Source organism: Hippocampus zosterae, chromosome 17, assembly GCF_025434085.1.
Source record: "Hippocampus zosterae strain Florida chromosome 17, ASM2543408v3, whole genome shotgun sequence".
NCBI lineage: Eukaryota > Metazoa > Chordata > Actinopteri > Syngnathiformes > Syngnathidae > Hippocampus > Hippocampus zosterae.
In genome coordinates this window covers 6,255,829-6,279,287 of record NC_067467.1, presented here as the reverse complement: position 1 = coordinate 6,279,287, position 23,459 = coordinate 6,255,829, and the positions used below count along the sequence as shown (strand labels likewise).

The 23,459-nt window shown below is 42.8% G+C and overlaps 2 protein-coding genes across 3 annotated transcripts; one reads left to right on the top strand and one right to left on the bottom strand.

Annotated features, from left to right (window-relative positions):
* The first annotated feature begins 2,022 nt into the window (after nucleotides 1–2,022).
* unkl (unk like zinc finger) lies at nucleotides 2,023–23,387 on the top strand. 2 transcript variants are annotated; one of them, XM_052048312.1, is made up of 14 exons: nucleotides 2,023–2,178; nucleotides 3,995–4,204; nucleotides 4,856–5,032; nucleotides 5,493–5,626; nucleotides 5,728–5,863; nucleotides 6,748–6,865; nucleotides 6,967–7,051; nucleotides 7,310–7,464; nucleotides 8,013–8,190; nucleotides 8,355–8,444; nucleotides 8,776–9,006; nucleotides 9,556–9,740; nucleotides 10,585–10,842; nucleotides 23,145–23,387. In XM_052048312.1, exons 1-14 carry the CDS (start codon nucleotides 2,114–2,116, stop codon nucleotides 23,151–23,153), a joined length of 2,031 nt encoding a protein of 676 aa, XP_051904272.1. In that variant the 5' UTR covers nucleotides 2,023–2,113; the 3' UTR covers nucleotides 23,154–23,387. The 2 variants fall into 2 exon arrangements, with proteins under 2 accessions (XP_051904272.1, XP_051904271.1); XM_052048311.1 differs by lacking the exon at nucleotides 23,145–23,387 and adding an exon at nucleotides 10,929–16,139.
* Nucleotides 17,927–20,276, bottom strand: igfals (insulin-like growth factor binding protein, acid labile subunit). The gene is made up of 2 exons (XM_052048320.1): nucleotides 19,988–20,276; nucleotides 17,927–19,908 (listed from the first exon to the last, which is right to left on the bottom strand). The coding sequence occupies exon 2, from the start codon at nucleotides 19,901–19,903 to the stop codon at nucleotides 18,167–18,169; it is 1,737 nt and encodes a 578-aa protein (XP_051904280.1). The 5' UTR covers nucleotides 19,904–19,908; nucleotides 19,988–20,276; the 3' UTR covers nucleotides 17,927–18,166.
* Nucleotides 23,388–23,459: the final 72 nt, after the last annotated feature.

Sequence of the window (23,459 nt, the reverse complement as noted above, 5' to 3'; positions counted from 1 at the left end):
CTGTTTATCATGTACGGTAATAAATGAAAGCATTACCGGCCTGCGGACATGTTTGCATGACAAGCATCGTGAGATGAATGTTTGTGTACAAACCACAAAACTGTTGTTGCAGCTGTAAGCGGCCCAGAAGCCCTGGGAAAGGAACACAGAGGGATACTGTTTTGATTCAGTTTCATTAAGAGGGTTGGCAAAAAAAAAAAAAGATGACAGCGATTCTCCTGCTATACGTTATGTCTGTGTCTTTGTCTTTACAGAACAGGAAAAATATTTCACTCTCATTCCTGCGTAATGACTACTTAATTACACTTTGAAGTGGATTGAACTGCCTGTGGCATCGGAGAAATGAAAAAAAAGAGTGACCAAAACAATGCTGTCATACTCGTTGGTAGCGCAGGCACATACTAATGATGCGTTGACAAGCTACGTGTTCACCTGTGATTGTTGGCGAAGGTTAAAAGGTTGAGTCGGTGGTCAGTGATGTCACAGTGTCACATATCGCAACTTCAAAAGACAAATGACCGGAATATATGTCAAGTCTGTATGACCGAGGACAGCAACGCAGCAGGCCCCGGGAGCACACCAGACCAGGTATCTTCGGCCCCGTCCTGCCGTACAGTACAGGACAGTACAGTTATTCGTTAATAATTGATTTTTTAAAGCAATTAAAACATCATTTATGATGCCCTCCGAGCAGCAGAATGCCGGGGTAAAAGAAAGCAAAACATTGAGACGACAAACTGTACGGTGAGATGTGATTGCACAATACATTGCATCATAGCTTATGGGGGACAAAAATCAAAACACACATTAAAAAAAAATAGAGCAGAATATTCACCAAATGTGGTGTGGGGGTTTTGGACCGAGCGGGTTAATGAAGTTGGTGAGTCACAAACCTTGTTCTGTCCTGACGAATTTCCCCCAAAAATATGATAAGATGAACAGCCAAAGGAGGAGTATTTCATATATACCAGGTGATATAGTGTGGCTACTTTATGTAAATGCTTGGCCTATTTCCTCAATAATTTTCATGCAGAAAAAAAAGGGAAATTGCAATAGACTTTTTTTTTTCCGTTTATGTCACAACAGTATTGAGACAATTTGTAATCTGCGTGTTGGTGGTTGGGCAAGCCAAAGCAATTACAAGAGCCTTGTGGCGGTTTGATGCATAATTACAAGGTAGGGCACGTAGTGCACCTCAGCAGGTGAATAATGGATTCAAAGTATAATTGCATTTGTAAATTTAAATCCCATATGAGGGGAAGGAAAAAGAAAAAAATAGACGAATGGAAAGGGAAAATAAGCCAAGTAAACCGTCTAATGATGTCAGGGTAATTTTATTATGAGTCAGGGGAGAAAATAAAAATCTACAAGTTGGTGTCCAGATGATGGCTGAATCCAACATCCATTCATCTTTTAAGAAAGTTTTAGTTTTACGGCAATAAGGTTCTACGACAGAAATATACTTTAGTCTGTGACTGCGATCTATATTTTACAGAATTGAAATGGAAATATGAATGAATCAAAAGAGTTTTACTTCTATAGCACATTTCTTACAAAAGGCAACTCAATGTGGTTTACACAAGCAAAGGATAAAATTGTAATTTTCTGGGAATAAAGTTCCCTATTTTCGAAATGAAATAGGGAAAAGGGTCTAGGTACTAATTTGTAATATTATAGATTTTGATCATTTAAGTAAATCAAGTGCAAGAATAAATCGAAAAAATGACCCGCGAAAATACAAAAACAAAATGTAATATTCAGAGAATAAAGTTGGAATATTCCAAGCAATAATACGAATTTAATGACGTCATAGATTTACTACGTACAACCCACTTCTTATGGGAACATTTTAATTTTATGGGGATAGTGAGAATACAGTACTACTAGAATAGAAAATGCGGAAATCTTATCGTATAATAGTTTTTATAACGATTATTATTAATGAAAAAAGATCTAAATCATTCAGGAAATCCAGATCCGCCCCCCCCCCCCCATTTGAAGCTGATGCATATCTTCTGGTCACCACTGGGTAGCGCGCTTCGTCTGGGACGTGCATGGGCCGTCGTGGAGCAACAGATCAACGCGCATGCGCACTTGATTGTTTTGACTGAAAATGCCGTCCGTTTCGAAAACGGCGACCAATGCGTCTCCTCAAACCGAGAAACCGACCCACTATACGTGAGTATTGCACCATTCTCTCTCACGCGTGCAGGGCAACTCGTGGAACGTGTGCGTCGCCCTCGCGTTGTTCCAACTCTTTGGTTGCGTACGTTTACGAATGTTGCTTTCGCAGGGCTTTGTGACTGCCCCCAAAAATCTGCGATTCCACGGGCTTGAGACGACATCTCTTTCACGTTTCCCTGACATGGCGGACCATGACGGGATAGTTAAAACAAAACAAAAAAGAATACGCTCAGTAATAGTACTCTTTCCCGCTATTAACTTTGCAGGCTAATCGTGTTTTTGCCACGAGCTGCTAGCTCGCTACCCTCCGTCTGCTTGTCAACACCTCGGCCTTTATTTTTGTGTTCCCCTCGCTCGCTGTCTTCTCGCTACGTGCTTTAATTGACGTACGCTCAAGGGATTCCCACCAGGGTTGCGTCGCAATGCGTTCACATTCTGCTACGTGAATAAGAGGCCTGACGCAAGTAACCCAAAACACATCCAGGGCTCGTCTTTCCCAACATGAAATGAGTCAAGGCACGCGTTTTACAAAAGAAAAATGTCACGGCAAAACACCAAACAACAAGAGTCAAACGTGAAGAAAGTATGACTATGAGTCGTGAGATAAAACGCTTTGTCCGTTAAACTCTTTGATGATGTCCTTAATACTTTAAAGCTTTGACGGCCTTAAACTTTTTTAGTCGTTAAAAAAGGGACGCCCCCTCCTGCTGTTAAGGGCTTTTTGATTGATCTCTGGAGACAGATTGTAGTGTTCCACAACATCCATCCATCCATTTTTCCATCCACTTTATCCTCACAAAGGGGGTGCTGGAGCCTATCCCAGCCGTCTTCGGGCACTAGGTGGGGGACACCCTGAACCGGTTGCCAGCCAACCCCGGTTGCCAATGCCGGTTGCCAATGCCGGTTGCCAGCCTTTTCTTTATTTGTTGTGTTCCACAACAAATAAAAAATAAAATCTACAATAAGAATTTACTCTAGCTTCGCTGGAAAAAAGTTTTGTGTCTAGCTTTTTCTGTTCTTCAGTAATTAACAGTAGAACATGGTTTCACCCAATTAATTGGGTTGGATTTCATTTGCAAATTTAAATGTCCACTGCAGTGAATGATTTAATGAAAAGAAAGACAAATCCGTCCATTTTACTTGGGCCACTTTGCACACTTTGGCTCTCATTAGTTCACAAAGACTCTTTCTTCAGGTTCCCTTGGCAGGGCACCCACTTGTTATTTAGGCAGCACATGCGGTGGAGGACTATTTGAAAAAGTGCTTGAGTAGATCTGCAGCAAAGCCCGCATTTTAAGTGTAACTGACAAATCAGTTAATTTAATTGTGGCAGCCTTAATTGCAATCAAGATTGAAATTTCATTCACTGTGTAGCCCTACCCCCTGGTACGCACAAGACAAGCCCCTTTGGGTTTCATTTTTCAAACTCACTTCAAATCCTTTTTACCCCCCTTTGGTGTCCAACAGAGCACAAAACGTGAGCTCTTATTTTTTTGTATTTTTTAACTTTGGTACAAATTTTTAAATTGCTACATTCAATCTTTTTTTATGCCTCATACCTTGTTTCAACCCCGGTGTTGTTTCATGTTGTGTGCAGTTGATCTCCTCTCTGGCTGCACTACATGGCTACAGATATCGATTGCAAAACAATATGTTTTGATTCGAGGTCGCTTTTTTGCCATATTATTAGACTCTACCAAGTTCTGATCGGCAAGACAGATATTTTGATATTCTGCAAATTTTTTTTCCCGTTCCCCTGAGTCATTGAATTAATGTTGTGTAACCGCACTTGTCATTTCTACCCTTTCAGCTACTTGAAGGAGTTCAGGACCGAGCAGTGTCCGTTGTTCCTGCAGCACAAGTGCACGCAGCATAGACCGTTTACGTGCTTCCACTGGCACTTTCTTACCCAGAGGCGGAGGAGACCCATCCGCCGAAGGGACGGCACCTTCAACTATAGCCCCGACGTTTACTGCACCAAATACGACGAGACCACCGGCATCTGCCCCGATGGAGATGAGTAGGTCATCATGCGCGGTGCTCGTTTGCATGCCGGCGATACTTGAAACATGCCGTTACCTCTGCCAAGAAGCTTTGTTGGTGTGGAACCGCCTGTCGACAAGTTTGAGGATTTGCTTTAATGGGGAATGGTGCCAGCAAGGTCTTCCCTGCTGGCCTTAACACGATCAGAATCACTTACCTACATGGTGACACTTCAATACCTTTAGTAAGGGATTTGTTGGGGTTATCACTGGAACATTAGTCATTTTCTCCCATTATTTTAACCATTGTATAATTTCTACTCAGGCCTTTGTCAACATTCATTTATTCATGCAGCCAGCCTTTCATTCGTCCACCACTGGAACACATTCAGTGCGGGAGTCCAACTTCATGCATATAGTCTACTCGTTTGGGAAAAAAAAAGAAGCATTGAGGAAAAGAAAACAAGCTCCTTCCATCAATACGCCGCCCCTGACAATGGCAGCTATTTTTAAATGACCTTACCGGTTGCCATAGTAACTGTTGCTGCTTTGGCTCGATGGTGAAGTCGGTGCATGAGAGAAGTTAATAATGCAACCGCACGATGGACGACTGTACTACTACTACTTTTTTTTTTTAAATTGTTTTATGTGGGTGGGAAAAAAAACATTTTGTACCCATCTCATGTCAGCTGTCCTTATCTACACCGGACCACCGGCGACACGGAGCGCAAGTACCATCTCCGCTATTACAAGACGGGCACATGCATCCACGAGACAGATGCCCGGGGGCACTGCGTGAAGAACGGCCTCCACTGCGCGTTTGCCCATGGCCCTCATGATCTCAGACCCCCCGTCTATGATATCAGGTGACGACAGAAAAACAAAATACTGTTTTGCTTGGCGATGGGCGCAGAGCGAGAGGGGGAAGTTTCATTTTTATAGACTATTTTATGAATTATTATTTTTAGCCTTTTTAATTGCTCCTTTCAACTCTTTGGACTTCAAATTTCAGATTTTATTATCGTTTTAACTTGCTAATTACTTTCCACTTCTGTACTTTTTACAGGCATGTTTTTGGTACTTCTGAATGATTCTTTTCAACTTTAAAATAATTGTTTTTACTTTTCAAATGTATTTTTATTTTGACTTTTACATCAAAATTTAATTCATTTTCCAAAAAGAGAGGGTCAAAATATAAAAATTTAAAAAAGCTTTACAGCGTGATCCATTTCACTGCTTGGTTCATTACTTTAAAGGAGATAAGGTGCGCATAGTGCCCTGAATCAGGCATAATCATTTAAAAATAATACTGAAATATGTCACCAGAGAGATCCAAGCTCAAGAGGTGCTCCAGAATGGACAGCTGGGCCCCGGCGAAAGTATTCCTGACCTGCAGCCTGGTGTGTTAGCCAGCCAAGCAATGATCGAGAAAACCCTGACGGAGGACCCCAGGTGGCAAGGTGAAAGACGCCAGTTCATGTCAAGAACTGTTAACTTTGACACGCTCTCTAGTGGGAACATAAAATGAGACTTGCTGTGCCTTTTTGGGGTCTCCCCGCAGACACCAATTTTGTTTTAGCAAACTACAAAACGGAGCAGTGCACAAAGCCGCCCAGATTGTGCAGACAGGGCTACGCTTGTCCGCACTACCACAACAGTCGAGACCGCAGGCGCAATCCACGCAAATACAAGTACAGGTGAGAAGTTACCTTATTAAAGAATTACCAAATACAAAAACTAATCATACGACTTCTCGGGGGTCCTTTAACTCATTCAGTACCAGCCAATTCTAGAGCAAGTCTGAAAAGATGTCTAAAAACGTCTTTGGGAGTGAACGAGTTAACCTGAGTTATTAAACTCTACATCGGTCAAGTCGGTATTGTACCTGTGATTGCTGTCATAGAGTGCTGCTCACCAGCGTCAAGACAACACCTCCCAAAATCATGTTTAATTTCTGATTTAAATCCTGTTGATTACGTAGTTAAAATAAAAAGTTTACAAAAATCAATTTCAAGCCAGGCGGCCCGGTAGTCCAGTGGTTAGCACGTCGGCTTCACAGTGCAGAGGTACCGGGTTCGATTCCAGCTCCGGCCTCACTGTGTGGAGTTTGCATGTTCTCCCCGGGCCTGCGTGGGTTTTCTCCGGGTGCTCCGGTTTCCTCCCACATTCCAAAAACATGCATGGCAGGCTGATTGGACGCTCTAAATTGTCCCTAGGTGTGAGTGTGAGCGTGGATGGTTGTTCGTCTATGTGTGCCCTGCGATTGACTGGCAACCGATTCAGGGTGTCCCCCGCCTACTGCCCGGAGACGGCTGGGATAGGCTCCAGCACCCCCCGCGACCCTAGTGAGGATCAAGCGGTACGGAAGATGAATGAATGAATGAATTTCAAGCCATCAATGAATCTAAAAAGCTAACAATTTTTGTTTCTCTTAAATGATATTCCAAATCGGACGTCATCTAAATTATATTCAGAATCTGAAACAAATTAATTGAACCATGATATATTATTCTAATATTTCGAGGGGCGCCGACTGTGGATGAGAAAGGCAAACGTTTTTCGTTGTAATATCACACAACAGGTCGACGCCGTGCCCCAGCGTGAAACACGGCGACGAATGGGGCGAGCCCTCCAAGTGCGAAAGCGCCGACGCTTGCCAATATTGCCACTCACGCACGGAGCAGCAGTTTCACCCAGAGGTGGCTATCAAGTTTGTCCTTTATCAACAAAACACGCAAGTATGACGTTTGTATCTAACTTTGCTTCTTTTCTCTCTTCCCTCCCCCGCGTCCATTCCGAGATCTACAAATCTACCAAGTGCAACGACATGCGGCAAACCGGCTACTGTCCCCGAGGGCCGTTCTGTGCCTTTGCACACGTCGAAAGTGAGTCATTCCAGACGCTTTCAAAAACAAGTCGTAAAAGGAGACCAACTAGCATAAAAGTTAGAACAAGCAGTTACTGGAATGGTACGAATTGGAGCGCAGACCCACGGTCAAGGTGAAATTTGGAACCAAACAAAAACAATCAAAGGTTGCCCGCTCTTATTTGTCTTAATTTGTCCTTGTCCTTGTGAGTGAATTCCTCTTTGTTAGAGGGGGTGAGGCGTTTACGATAAGAGCCATCATGTCTCCGCCCCACAGGAATCCCCTCCACCGAGGATACCATGAGCTCATTGCTAACGGCCATACATTCCAGCTCACATTCCCAGCCAGGCCCTCAGCAGTATTCCGAGTGTCCTGTCGCAGAGTGGACGACGGCCGGCGGCTCCAGCACCAGCAACGGACAATTGGCGAGTGTATGTCCTCCATATATGGCTTGAAGTCATTTTAAGAGTTTTATGAATCAAGACATTCACACACCACCGCAACCAAGTACAACCGCGACGATAATCAGTGAAACGAATACCTCTCCGACAGTAAAGTGGGCACCATTATTTTCAAAATGAAATGGAGGTCGAGCCATCGATTAAAAATGAAAAATGTCACCTCGGTCTGTATATTTGATGATATTGAGATTAAAACATAAACTAACACATAAAACTTACCATGACTCCACCAAGAAATACCTCTCTTGTATTTGAATCAGGGATTCCCAACCAGTAGTCTTTCATTTGTTACCCAATTTTACCCAATTGGTGTGAAGACGACTTAACGACTCCAAAATTATGGAACCCTCCCCCCAAAAATGTATCTTTGTTCATCTCTCTATGCCGGCGACGTATCGTGGCAGGCAGAGCAATTACATGCACTTGTGTGGGTGTGTACAGCAAGATTAAATGCATGGGAAATTAAAACGTGCTTTGTGTGTCCCTTTGCCCCCCCCCCCCTCCGCCCCCCGTTTCAGACCCAAAACAGCGTCTTCTGCGCAGTGAACCCCCTGGCGTCCAGCTTCACCTCCAGCATAACGTCCAGCTTGGCCTCCAGCATCGGCTCGGACAGCTCCTCCCCGACCACCTTGTCCACCATGAACGCAAAAGCCACTCCCTTTTATCCCGGGAGCAACACGGTGGAGTCCGTCATTGGTACGAGGATGTCGCCTTTTTATTTGATTCCCCACCCCACCCCTGCATATCGTTTTAACTCATTCACTCCCAATGACGTTTTTAAACGTCTTTTCAGACTTGGTCCAGAATTGGCTGGTATTGAAAGAGTTAAACTTCTCATATCCCCCCCCCCCTGCACTTAGGATCTGCTCTGGACATCAACTTCAGTGACATTAACGTTGCGTCGCTTGATAAGGAGCTCGAAGAACAAGACAACAGTGTTGGACTAGAAGGTAAGGACGAGAAAATGTAGACATGACATGAGTGGGTAGAACAATCAAATTGGCCACACAATATAATAATAATAATATGCACTCAAAATGCTAAGTAGAAGACTGAAGACAAGAAGCTCTGCCCGCAGAGGCCATCGCAATTTGTCGCAAATTTCCGGCAAATATGGGCTCTATTTCCAACCTCGACGTCCACTTTGTTCATCAGAATGATATGAAACCCATGAATGTGTATTTTGTGCGTACATTTGCAACCCCAATTATTCCCCCCCATGTCATGTCTTGGGCAAATCTAAAAATGAGTTAACCCACAAGGTGACCACTTCCGCCTCAGGTCACAGAATGTTCAGCGGCTCGGCCCCGGTCAACATTCCCGGCTCGCTGGCGCGCTCGTCCTCCTTTAACTCGTCTTCGTCGCTGTCCACGTCGCCGCTGAGCTCGCTGTCGCAGTCGCACTCCCTGCTCTCCGGCGCGGTGTCACAGCACAACCACGCCGCTAACATGTTGGCTAAGCAGGAGCACGGCCTGCTGGGAACGCCCTCGTCTTCTTCCCAGAACTCCTTGGGTCAGTGTACATACCAGACATCCAACATAAGAGTGCAACAAAACAAGTTATTTGTCCGCGTCCAAATGAAATGATGTGGCGTGACCTTATATGGGCAGTTCGTGGACAAAAAAAACCCTCTAGCTTGACTAAATTATTTTGTAAAAGGGCATGTACGTTTTCACATCTGTAATCAGAAACAGGACGAATACTTGTTCCCAGCATTGACATTCGAAAAGGACGGAAATTTGATGAAGCTTGATTATTATTGTCAAGAATGAAAATAAAAACAAGAACGGAATTTCCCTCTGACTTCATATTTACCAAATAGGATTATCCTGTCACCCGAACACATGTTAGGAAATTATTTATTTGAACTGTTGGTCAGTGTTTTAATTTTCTGGCGTCGACTCCTTAACAGAAAAACTTTTACGATGAAATCAGCGGAGCCAGCAACCTCTTCCCATGGATATCGGCTGAAGGATTTCCATATTTTTAGCCCAGTAGAATTATAGCAGCCGTGATTTGAAATACACACTTCAAAAGTGTTTGTTGACATTTTCGGTACAGGCTTGAACGGCGCTAGCAGCATTTGGGACTTTGTGAGCGGCAGCTTTTCCCCGAGTCCGTCCCCGGTCTTCAGCAGCCTGACGTCCGCGGCAGGCGGCGGCGACGTTTCACGTCTCTTTCGGGAACTGGATGAGGCCAAGAGGAAGATCAAACAATGGGAGGAGGCCTGGCATCAGGTCAAACAGGTACGCTTTCAAAAAAAGGGACAAAGTAGTGCACGTGGTTGACAACCAATCCGAACAAACAAACATGTCATGTGCTTGATGTCGCGAAAGTGCTGTGCAGGATTTACGCCATTCTCAACAACCGTGCACAGCACAGTACAAATTTTAGTTCATTCAAAAGAAACAAAACGGTGGACTAATAATGTTTGAGAATTGTCCAATTTTTCTCATTCCCCTGCGACTCATTTTAAGTCTCAGAGAATATTTTTGACTTGACATTTAGTCAATGTTCTTGACAATGGCCATTCTTTGGGTCAGTGTTGAGCGATCAAGACACATTTTACATTCTTACCAATTAGTTTTAGGAATGACAGTTCACATGTCCAAAAAATACTGAGATCTATAAGAATAATGTTGCCCCAAATCTCTTTTTTTTGGATGATTTTTAATGCAAATTTGAACCAAAATTGTCTGACCCAGCTTTCCCAAAACTCAACGGGCGCCTTTACGCAGCCTTTCAAAGCCAATCTGCCTATATTCACTTGTATCAGAGGTCGTATTAGCTACAAGAGAGGCACCCAATCAGAAGGCTGGGACGTTTGACAACGTCGATACATAGTATAAACCTGATGGATGGAATTACAGGACAATATCTCATTGTGGGATCCTCGGTTGCTGTATAAAAGCGCAAACAGTTGTTACTTCACTGGGTTTTGTATAAAAGGCAAAGGTGACTGAATGCCCGAACCGACAGATGATGTCGCTGATGCAGCTACGTCTGGTTGGAGAACGTGCAGCATTTTTCAAGTATTGGAATTTGTCAGCCTCCCAAAAAAAAAAAAAAAAGCTACCACTTTGCTCATAGGCATGCGAAGCCTGCCAGAAAGACGCCCACGAAGCCAAGGAACAAGCCAAGGCGGCGGAGTCGGAGCTGCAGCTGGCTGAGCAGAAACGGGACGAGACGGAGCGCAAGCTGAAGGACCTCCGGGGTGATTTTGACGCTCTGTGCCGGGCACCCGGAACGCCGCTCCTGCGCAGCTACGGCGAGCTGGAACAGCTCTCCCTGTCCAAGCTGCACTCGCTCAAGAACCAGCTGCGCAACGACCTCGACCTTATAGACGGGGTAAGAAAAAATACCCAGCGCACCCCCCCTCCCCATGCGTTTCTAACCCACTTATTTCACATTTGTCTCCTCTCCTTCCCTAACAGGTCATATATCGGCTTCAGTCAAAGAAATGCGTAGTTTGCCAAAAGCACGACCGATGTGTTGTGCTGCAGCCGTGCCAACATTACGTTCTATGCGAGAGCTGCGCGCCCAGCAAAGCCGAATGTCCCTACTGTCGAACAAAAATACTCAAGTGGTGATGTACGCTCACGCATGAGAGGTACTATAGTACTATAGAGATATCAACTTTTGTATATTTCATACAACACTTAAAAGGTCGAAGGAAATGATGCTTGACTCGTACAAATGCATCGAACGGCGAATCACGTACGGGGGATTCTGATGTTTAGGTTTTGCTCATTTTACGTGGCCAACAGCTTTAGTTAGCAAAAAATTGTCAATTTGGCAACGGCAACTAAACTCTACAAAAAACGCGTCCTTTCTCAATAAGTTAGGTATGATGGAAAACGTCATTCATTAAAAGTCAAACTCAATTGAAATATCGAATGATTTAAATTTGTGCAATTTTGATGGTGTGTCAGGAAATTAGAATATGATCAAAAATGAACAAGTGAAATGATTTTCCACTTTTCCTTGCGTCTTCAATTGTCAAAAATTCCCTTGTGTTTTGGGAGAGAAATTAAAATTCAACACTATGCAGATTGAATCTTTGATGTAAACAAAACAACAACAAAACAAACAAAAAAAACACTATTCGGACTGCAAAGTTGTCAAGTGTATTTCAGGTATTAGCGCTGAATGTTCCTTTTTACGTAAAAAAAAACAAAACAAAAACAAATAGTTGATATGAATGCAGCCGGTTAAGCAATTATTCTGACCAATTTCCCGAAGATTTCTTAATTGAAGCACTTTGTCGACTATTACGAGGGTAGCTAGACATTTTGTTGAAGCTGCTTTGTAGGGATTGCTTTTTTTTTAACTAGTCATACTTTTTATAAGTATACCCATAAATATATATATAGAGAGAGAAAGATTTTTGGTCTGTACTGTGAAACATAAATGGACCATTTCATGTTTCCTGTTGTTTAAATCATAGCATGATTCTGCATATTAAGATTGAATAGGAAACTTCAAGTATTTCATAGTTTCTACTTTCATAGTTCGATTTATAAAATAAACAAGAGAGAAAAAAATCAATTGCAAACTTATGATGCATTTTAAGCCGAACCAGCAGCTGTAAAATGCGTCAAGTGTGCACACACGCTATATGCACATGGTTAAAATCAGTTACTTTTGTTTGTTTTTTTGGGAACATTTATAAGGAGGAGCATGTATTGTCTTTGTGTGTGTTCGTATTTGTGTGTGTATGTTGGAAACTAGCCTCTAGAACATAACGGCCTCCAGCTCTCAAGTGCCTTAAGCTCAAATTGTGGAAGTGGAAAAGCTCTTTTTTTGGTGAAATGTCTTTAAACCTGACCATACTTATATCCGGCCCAGTTTAATTCCTCTTATTTTTTTTCGTCTTATTTTATTCTATTTTGATGGAACATCACCAGCGCCTGCGATCTTTGTCGTTGGCCGCAGTGCTCTTCCCGTGCAGCTTCGCTCTTTTGAGATGAGCTCTTTTCTTTCCTGGCCGTATGCAAAATAAAGGGCACCTTGTATTTGTACCGAAAAAAAGCTCTTAGGACAATTTCCGTGATGAACGTCATCGAGTCCGTCTAAAAATGACCTTCTACTGTGTTCATGAATCGCTCTGACTTTAAAAAAAAAAACATAGGAAGTGTGTCTCCAGGTGCAAATGATTTAGCTACTTATTCGCTAAAGCTACGTGTTCGATTTACATTCCCCGATGGGACAGGAAAGCGGCGCCGCACGGAAAAAAATGCATTTTTATCAGCTGTTTGCTGAGTTAAAGAAGCGGGCCATAGTCAATATGCACCAGCGGAAGCGGGGTACACACACGACGATTTTAACATCTTAACCTTTTATTTTCTTTTTTGTTCATGGACCCACACATGGCGAGGGTAAAAAAAAAACAAGTGTATACTTTCTGCTCTTATAGCACGACAGCTTCTGATCAGATCAGGGAAGGGCTACCGCAGGATAATCGCTCAGGATCATTTATAATGTATTTTTTGTTTGAAACATTGGATAATTGGGTCTTTCCATCCCTGTTGTCGGTACGTGTGTACCCCGCTTAAGCCAGTGGTTCTCAATTATTTTCTGTCATGCCCCCCCCCTAAGAAGAAGAAAACATCTCGCGCCACCCCCCTCATGACTATACCTGTAGTATCATTTGTCTATAAAATTGTTATAAGTACACCTCTGCATAACACTGTTTCCTTATTAACGTATAAGAGAATAAAAAAAGAAATATGGACCAACTTAGAACAAAGAATAGCTTTATTACCTGTAACAGAAAAGAGTTAAGTGCATCTGAAATTCAAAAGTAAAATTAATCCTTAATTTAACTATAAATATTGTTTGACGGACCATGTCAAACCATACGATACTGAAAAATAAAATTAAGTCAAGGGACAAGCTTGTTATCTGAATGACAGCACGACAATCGACATCCACTCATTCCCATTCAGTTTTTAGGAAAAAAGGCCGTCCTAAAGCCTTGAGCCGACTATAATCAATCCGAATTTACTGTAATCGTGTCAAACTGCCACAGTGTATTTCAATTGATGTTAAAAGCTCATTCATGACTACCGTAAAAAGTATAAATGTAGTTCCTTCACAAATTCTTTTTTTGAATTACGTTTGTAATACGGTCGGTTTTTCGGAACTGCCCCTGCAATAATGTCGCAGAGACCTGTACTGCTGTAAATTGTCACGGGTTTGTTTACGTGCTTTTATTTGGTTTTTTTTAACTTGTTTCATTTGACAGAGTTATTTGGTCTTCATCATTTTTGCTTGTGAAAACATAAATAAATAAAATAAGGACGTCTCACTCTAAATTTAGAGAAACAAAGCAAAGTGATGTCTCCTGTAGCTGTCCCGGTATTTGAGAACATTATCCCTTTTTAAAACGGAACGCCGCCATTTCGTGACGAGTACAATTGAATGCCTTGCGAGATGTAGAATTCAGTTTTTGAGGTCATTATTATTTCACTTAGCGGCTTAATAACAACTCTGCTGACGGCTTTTGCTTTCAACATCGACACACTTGGGCCCGTGTTCGTTGCCGTTTGACCAAAGACCTGTAATTTGTACTTTCACCTCAAAATTTCAGTAAAAAATGGAAGTTAGTAAAGGAAGGAAAAGAATCACCTGCTACCTTAAAGATTGAATTAGCAGTCATAAATTATTTTTCTCCCGAGTTGACAAAAAATACAGACAAATCCCTTCAAATTGTGTTTTTACGGCCAGTTCAGAGGTTCTGTTAAGGATAGTGAAGGAAGTGACTGTGACCCTGATGTGGCCATATCGGCTTCGGTTTTCAGAAGTTCTCTTTACTCGAAAGGGGTGTATAACAGTGGGTGCTTTAATTTATATACCATACGGTGCTTTGGATTCACTGTCCGTAAAGTGAGTTTATGAGTGGCAGATACTTAACTTATTCCATCAAAACAATCCAAAAAGTCCACTTAATAAGCACTGCAGTTTAGTCTTAACTTTTTGTGCCTTTTTATGATTGGAGTTGTGTTTAATTAGTTGCTCAGAGGAACATCAAAACATTTTTAACGCGGCTGTTTAGTTTTGTCTGGAATTCAGAACATTCAAGAGTGAGAATTCCCCCCAAAATGCTATTTAATAAAAAATATATTTTCCGTAATCACTATTTTACCCATAACAGTACGGCAGCAGACAGTTTGTAGAATATATGTCGGGACCGTCTCGCTAACGATGCTAAGCAGCTCCATGCATTTGTTACAAGCGTCCTGTTTCGAACAGGTTACGTTATTTGAGTTTGCATCTAAAATGCTCACACGGACAGTGACATCAGAGTTCAGAACTTTCAGAGATTTTCCTCACGGCTTGACTCAATAGCCGAGAGTATGAGGGAACGCAGATGGAGGCCATGTCGCTAACCATGCTAAGCGCTAAGACTGCATGGCTAACCAGCTCCTCGGACATGGAAACACGTGTTCACAGAAGCTCGAGAACAATCCATTAAACAACTGCCCCAAAACTCTTGAGTAGCATGTCTCCATAGCTAAAATATGCTCAATTAGCTTAGCTGGCTAGCAACTCTTCTGCTCTTTCCTTTCTCTGGCCATTTTAGTTTCGACTCGTTAATGGAACAAATTTTCACTGCGCAATTTCATTTGTTTTGTTTCAATAGCGAATTAAGGCATATGTGAAGCTAATTCTCGAAAGTGGTCTGACGTTGGTGTGGAAAGGGACTATATTTCCGTCATGGTCTGTATTTACCATCCTATTCAAGACAAGAACTTAAAAAGACAGCATTATTCAGCCTGTAAAGATGTAATTTAGATCAATCAATCCAAATGTGAAACAAAGCGCACCAAACAGGAAGAATCTTGTAAATGTAAATGCACACTGCATACTGTACTTTTGAATCTGTTTTGCATTTTAGTTGTTGTTTTTCATTGTTTTTGAATGATACAAACATGCGAGCCTGAAGATTTATGCAATCTTGTACACGTGTAATGACGTTGAGTGAGTAAAATAAAAAGTAAAAAAAATAAATAAAAGAATCTGAATGTGGAACCGGCTGTTCCATGTACTGTAGACATGTAATTATTTTTGTTAATGTTTTGATGCCCTGAAATATTGAATGTATTATTCTAAATTAGATATTCAATGAAGAGGTCACTGGAATATTATCATTATGGAGCGCAGTTCATTCATTTTGATGTAGCATCTAGTTGTAAACTGCTATTCAATAAAAACAAATGTATTAGCACTAAACTAAAGGTGTGTGTCCCCCCCCCCCCCCCCCTCCACACCAGTTAACGCAGTGCTTGAATGGAAAATAGATTTAATGGGATTATTCCTGTCGGTGCGTTTAAATATTTGAATATTTTTGTGATCATCTGTAGGAATTCAAACTGATAATCACAAGAATTTTACTGTCGGTATCTTGATTTTGTGTTCTGAACACAAACATATTGTATAGGTGCAGGTCCTAGAGTACTACCACAACTTGTTTTTCTCTTATTTTTTATTTCTACATGAAAGATTGTGTACTGCATATTTTCTATAGTGGATGACTAATTTGTTAACACTTGTTAAATTGTTACACTAAAGTGTTGTTATGGTTTACAGAGTTCACAAGATTATTTTTTATCATCTTGACAATTAAACAAAGTTTTCATCGATGTCTGATTGATTATTTTTTTTCAATGTAATTGATTTAGCCCTTCACAGGTAGATGTAATTATTCGATACAGTTGATTCATTATTTGCGCCTGTATTAAGTACTTTAGGCGGCCCGGTAGTCCAGTGGTTAGAACGTCGGCTTCACAGTGCAGAGGTACCGGGTTCAATTCCAGCTCCGGCTTCCCTGTGTGGAGTTTGCATGTTCTCCCTGGGCCTGCGTGGGTTTTCTCCGGGTGCACCGGTTTCCTCCCACATACCAAAAACATGCCTGGCAGGCTGATTGGACGCTCTGGTTGTTGGATGGTTGTTCGTCTCTGTGTGCCCTGCGATTGGCTGGCAACTGATTCAGGGTGTCCCCCGCCTACTGCCCGAAGACGGCTGGGATAGGCTCCAGCACCTCCCGCGACCCTAGTGAGTATCAAGCGGTTCGGAAAATGGATGGATGGATTAAGTACTTTATTGATTACCCGCAATGATCGAAAGGTATTTTAAAATATATACACTTGATATATTAATGTAAAGAAAAAAAATCAATAAAATCACCAATTATAAAACGAAACTTCCAGGGCTATTTAAATTGCATTTCATGCACACAATCGTTATCTGTTATCTGAAAGTGAAGAAAGTACTCTAAAAGACTTATTTAAAAGGATTCTGGCCACACTTACTTGTGAGTTGATTGGTAGCAATTCATGAATTTTGTCTGGGAAAGCTAATCCACTTCCAATGCAAAGTTATTTCAAAATCAATTTTAGCAACTTTCTGATAAAATACATTTTAAGAGCCAGGAAAGAGACTATGCCACTCCTTTAAAAAGCAACGTCATAAGTCATTAGGTTCACCTACTCATCACATGAAAACATTTTGCCCCCCCCCCCCCCAAAAATAGACCTACTCCTGTCGTAAGTTTCCCATGATAAATCAGTGCAGTTTTTCGTCCTCCCACCAGAAGGCAGCCTATCCCTTAAAGATCACTGTTAAGCACTTCATACCTTAAATATTAACGCAGCATTATTAATTTGAAAGGCTTTTATTATCACATCAATATGCGCATTTTAGTCCGATAAAAGAGGTTGAAGACAGTAATCATACTTATCATGAATTTATATCTATCGACAGCTGTCTTTTGTGATGCCTTCCATGACATCCAGAGAAACAAACTATCTGGGCTAATTCTCGAAAATTAGCTTTAATTATTTTTTTGGCGTATGATACATTTAAAAAACTCCTGACCTTATTGAGGAACTCTACACAGAAAACTCCAAAGGCGTATGCGGACGAACTTGTTTACAGCGTTACCTACGTCACCTGAAGTGTAAAAGAAACAACTTGACCTAAACGCCGCAGTCTGTGAAAGGGGAAAAAGTCAAGTGGACATCACAGGACTGTTATTAATGAATTTTTCTTTCGTTTTTACAAACTTCTACAATGGCTCGTGCTCAAGGTAGTTCTCACAAACACAAACTATCTTACGACAGTCACCTCAGCGAGTCCTGTTATTCACCTGCAACTTCAATTACCTTGCTCATTAAGCGACATGTTAGCTCGCTACATGTGTACACAAGCTACCTGTACTGAAAAATGTGAGACAGCTCTCCCGTTTTGACTAATTAAACCCACAGTAGTAACCTTTAACTTTTAGCGTCATATCTTTATGACCGTGTTGGTCCAGACTGCGAATTAGTGTACAGTATTTGATAAGCGGGTCGATGGGATTTGTACGTAAATCGGGACGCTGCATCCTGCATTAAAGGTGGCAAACAAACAAACAAACAAAAACAACTGGTAAATGTACCGATGTAACTTCTTTTAATCAGGTAAAAGTACAAAAGGGTAGACTTCAAACGACCTTCAGTACAAAAGTCAAATGTGTTTGTACCTTAATACTTATCACCACTGTTTGGGACTTAAAACCAAAGACCCTCCCTGTAACTCTCTTATTGGTCGACTTTCTTGTGATTTGTTTTTTTAGTTTGTTTTTCAAAGTGATTTGGCTCACTATTTGGAACCGCCATTGCTACTTGCATCAACGTATGGCTGCTCTGCATGTTTGGAAGAGTTCAGTGTCAATATCTCGCAGGTCCTGACCTGCGAGATGTGTGGGGCTAGCGCACGTTATGTTGTTGTATATGGTGATGGTGCTGTCAGGCTCTTCACCCTCGGCGTGGGTCTCTACTCGTCGAGGCACCACATTCGTATTCCTCAAGATGTAGGTCCTCAGCGAAGTGGCGCTGCAGTCGCATTTCCAGCGGTTTCCCGACAACAGAAGCTTCTCCATTTTTTCAGAGAAATCCGGCACGAGGCTCGTCAAGGCGTTTGCTCGCAGGTCGAGGTAGCGCAGCCTTGGAAGGAGAAGCTTGGTGCCGTTGTGCGGAAATTGGTGGCATTCGTTGTTGGACAGCAGCAAGTACTCCAGATTCTGAAGACCGGAAAATGTGTGGCTGGTGAGAACGTCTAATTTGTTGAAACTCAAGTCCAATCCCAACAAGCCCGCCAGGTTTGCAAAGCTCTGTCGTTCCACAGTGGAAATGTTGTTGTGCTGCAGGAAAAGTCTGCGTAGACTTGACAGCCCCGTGAATGCTTGACTCGTCACTTTTGTCAGACAGCCTTTGTCCAGATGAAGGCTGTGCAGCTTTGACAGACCTTTGAAAATCTGATTGGGTAGACTCTGGAAGCAGCTTCCCGACAGATTTATGACGGCCACATGTGAGAGTCCCGCGAAGCTACCCGCTTGTGCCTCCTGAACTTGGTTGTGTTCCAGTTCGAGAACCTCCAGATGTCCAAGGCCTTCAAAAATCCTTTCGCCGAGCGCACGGATTTTGTTGTGGCTCAGACGCAGTTCCTCTAAGAACTGCAGATCACGGAACGTCCTGGGCCTAATTGCGGAGATTGAGTTGTTGGAAAGACGTAGCACGAGAAGATTGTGCAGGCCCAAGAAGGTGTCCTCATGGAGGGCGGTCAGTTTGTTGTTGTTGAGGTCCAGCCATCTGAGAGATCTCATGCCCACAAAGGCCCTCGGCGCAACTGTGACAATTTGATTCCGTGCCAGATAAAGCTTCTGCAGTTTCACAAGCTTGACGAACACGTTTGCCTTGATGACTTTGAGGAAATTTCCCGTTAGATCCAATTCTTTAAGCTCGCCGAGATTTTGGAAAAGCTGGGGCTGCAGGTAGGCGAGTCGGTTTCCCGCCAGGACCAGTTCTCTAAGACCCTGCAGGTCTTGGAAAATGTTCTCGGGCAAAACGACTATCGAGTTCCAGCCCATGTTTAGAAGCCACATGTGCGAGAGTCCGGAAAAGAGCCTCTCCTCGATGCGAGTGAGCTGGTTGTTGTGCAGACTGATGGAAGCGAGGTTCGGCGTGTTCTGGAAGACGGTACCCGGTAACGTGCGCAAGCGATTCCGCTCGAGGTGAATGTGAGCCAACGACCGAAGTCCTCGGAAAGCCTGAGCGTCCACGGTCTCGAGCTGGCCGCTCTGCAAATTCAAGAAGTGCAGATTGCCGAGATCGTTGAAAGAGGCCGCCGGCAACGCGGTGAAAAGGTTGCCGTCCAGCCAGAGAGAGTGCGTCGCTCTCGGAATGTCCGTCGGGAGTTGGGTAAAGTTGCGGATGCTGCAGTACATGTTGAGTTCCAGGCTATACTCATCGTGCAGACAAGAACATCCCTTGGAACACGGAATCGCTTCTTCCGTCGTCGGGCTGGGTTCGGGCGAGACCGCCGATGTTCCCAGCACCCATAATGAGAACAGCGCAAGGGTTTGCATCCCAGCTGTGGAATGACGGGCTGGTTAAATTACAGCATGGGGAAACCCGTCCTGAAAAGAGAGTCACGGAAATAAATGCCTTACCTTAAACCTGAAACGTCTCGCTTGTTCGGAGCGCAGTGTGTAAGCAGCGGAAGGACACAACCTTGTGCAATCGTGAACTGAATGACTGCAAAGGCATGCCCCGAGCAATCCTTTTTTTTTTTTTTTTTAAACCAAACGTGTTTGGTTAACCCAGTTCCTTCCCGAACCCTTTCAAATCCACCACCTCTCCTAAAACAGAGCTGTCAATGTACTTCTAGTTATATGTCATCGATATATAATACCATCTTTGTCCACCCAGTCGAGTGAGGGCGGCTTTTGGCGCTTACTAAAGTGCTCTCGAGTAGAGAGCACTGGACTAACTCAAACAACGTTGTGTACATTGTCCATTCTAACCCCCGCCCCCCCCCCCCCAAAAAAAAACCAAAACGCTCGTCACTGTGACATTAATTCATAATGTCAAGCATATTCTCTCCTTTTTTTTTCTTCCTCATTTGCACGAGACTCGATAGCAACGGAGTTCCAGAGGGCCGTTTCCTAATCTGTGATCATAATGGCTAACTTTTTGTTTGCTCTTTTCCTCTGTATCTCGGCTTGTTTTAGACAGCCATGAACCGCTGATGCTCTTGAGGACAAGACAACCAAATTTAGATAACGCGCGTCGTGTGTCTGTGTGAGGCACATGAATGTCACTGATTGATTGATACCGTGAAGAGGATTTTGTCACATTGATGCAGGCGGTCAGTCGTCCAAGTCGTCATTTGTGAAAAATCTGTGACACCGTGCTCATGTCACGTTTGCAGAATTTATTGGGGAAGTACTTTGGAAAATGGCGTTCTGAATGGAATCAAGTGCGAAACGTTTTGTCCAAATGGCTACTCGGTTCTTTGAAAGAGTTTTATGTTGTCTTTTGTCATTGTAGCCTGAAAACCAGCTTGTGGACTGTTCGTTCTCTCTTTGTTTGTTTGGTATTTATGAGCTTAGGCTGTTATCCAAGTACATGGTACTGAGAGCTAAATAACCTTTGAAACCTCCCAATGTTTCCCTTTTAGTGTGAAAATTAAGTGTACAACAAAGCATTGACGGTACATGCCGTGGAATAGTTTTATTTATTTTTGTGTGTGAATTAGTCCACTCAAGCGCAATAGTGAAACCTCAGTCAGTTGTTCAGTCTCATATCACAGCCACCACACCGCCAAGCGTCGGCAAATTGGTGGACCACCATTTTCTTTATCTGTCACGGTTCACAGTTAACTGGAGTGTCCATAGCTTAGCAGATGTGCTCAGCGGCTTTTCACCCCAGGCAGGTGTGCGCACTGCTCTTATATGCGGTGCCGACTCAAAGCCTTTTGACAGCCAAACACACACGCGGACCTTCCCAGGGGCTAATAATAGGTACCGAAACTCGCTTTTATCTCAAGAATGGCGGGGGCGACATCTCGGAGGAGCTGCAAATCAGCGACGCTACATTTATTGATTGTGACCTGTGTTGCGAGATTCAATTGTACCAAACGAACCGCTGACGCCTCCTCTTTTAGTGGCTAACTTGTCGCGGTTTGCTAGCATAGCCGCCCTTCTGTGCCACGACGATGAGTTGTCGGTTCACGACGCAACGTCGTCAAAAATACTTTATCATGAAGCACATTGAGATACCGCCGTGGTTAATGTTTTAATTTATATTTATATGTACTGCCTCAGCTCGAAATGACTAGTCGAGGCTCCTTCTCGGCATCGACATTTAAATGCTTGAAGTGGACGACTCGTTCAACACGTGTTTTTTGACATCGAGTCTTCCAGTCGATTCATTCACAGAAAATTGAGCGAGTCGTTCATCTTCCGCCGTCGCCGAATTTTAACGCTCAGTGGCGCAGCGAAATGTCCAGCAGACAGACGGTCCTTAGATTTCTGCGTGGGTCCGAGCGTAGAAAAAGAAGCCGGTGGTGGATGAGAATAGCGGTTAGCCTTGTTTCTCTCGTGTCTCCTCTTCAGCAGTCGTATGTATTTATTTATTTTTTAATGCAGAGAAATTTTGTTTGTAGATATCAGAGATCATTTTGAACCGAAACTCACTGGAACCAAGGCTGGTCGTTTTTAATCCGCAGCCTTTGAAGTCCACGTAAGTGAGTGGAAACTTCACATCAAGATGTTGCATTATCGTTGTTAAATTCTAGTATTGGTACTGTTTGTCCTTGAAATGGAAAATGTGTTTGTTTTGTGGTCAAACGAGCCCAAAACGTCCATTGTCCACGTCGCTGAGCACTTTTTCCCTGATTTCCAAAACAAAGTAATGAGTGATGCAAGGCTAACTACATCCGTGGCATGCTCCATCAACCGTAATTCTGCATTGAGGCATTTTATGATGGATGATCTAATACAGATGTTTTTTTTTTTTTGTTGGTGTGAATGGGTGGTCCAACGTGTAATTCACCAGCTTTGCAACTAGGTAGCGCAACCATACAATTTGTGCCTTTCCTGCACTAGTCATGCTACATTCCTATGACCATACCTGCCTAGTTACCTCTAACGGTTCACTGTATTTCATGTGATGGATTTCCTGTGACTACACGGGTGTATTTCATATTGACACCAGAGTCTCGAAATGACCCATTTGTGACAAGTTGGTCACACGTAAACCGGTAAGCAGGTGAGGTAAAAGTGTGTCATTGGAATGGGTTGAGATTTTTATGATGAGTGTTAACAGTCAGTTGCCCAGGGCTCCTGTTCCACATTGAGGGTAGTGGAGTGAATAAATATAGACAGAAGTGTAGGTCAATAAAAAGGAAGAGGGGAAAACTGATGGTGCCTTCGGGATGTTTGAAATATTTTTTTAGTTCAATTTTATGGACAAGGATTAAAGCGCTGCATTTCAGCAAGGTTTCTGATATTCTTTGGGTTAAGGAATTAAAGCCACTTCACATCCACTTTGCTTTCATTAAAAAAATAACACATACTAGACACATACATAACACTATTTTATAGAAATAATCCAATCACAGATATTTTCAGGATCTTGATTTGTTGTCTGACTCGTTCACCCCATCACAAAGGTGTCAAGACGATATAACAACAGCATAAAACTAAGAATAGTTGGGATTATTTTCAGCTTGACATCCTGGCAAGATTCTCAGTCTGCGTCTCAACATATGAGCATAAACACAGTCACTCACTGTTTCAGGATTCCTTTCTTCCATCTTCGCAGACATCCTGACTTTCCCTCAGTCTACCCTTGAACTCGGCAGTTGGAATACCCAGCGGACGTCTAACGTTTCGTCGCGTCTGCAGCGGAGGCTCCACTCACAACTCCCCACAAACATAGCGACTGGAGAACGTGAACAATAAATACCACATGAGCAATGTTTTTTGTTTTTGTATGACTCAAGCAATCGAGCGTAAGTCAATAAATAATATTTTTAATGGGAGGGGAGAATCTCTCGTTCGTGAAGTTTTGTCTTCACTTATTTCGACAGCAAATGATTTGAGTCACAGGGAATTGTATTATGTTTGGCCATCTGGA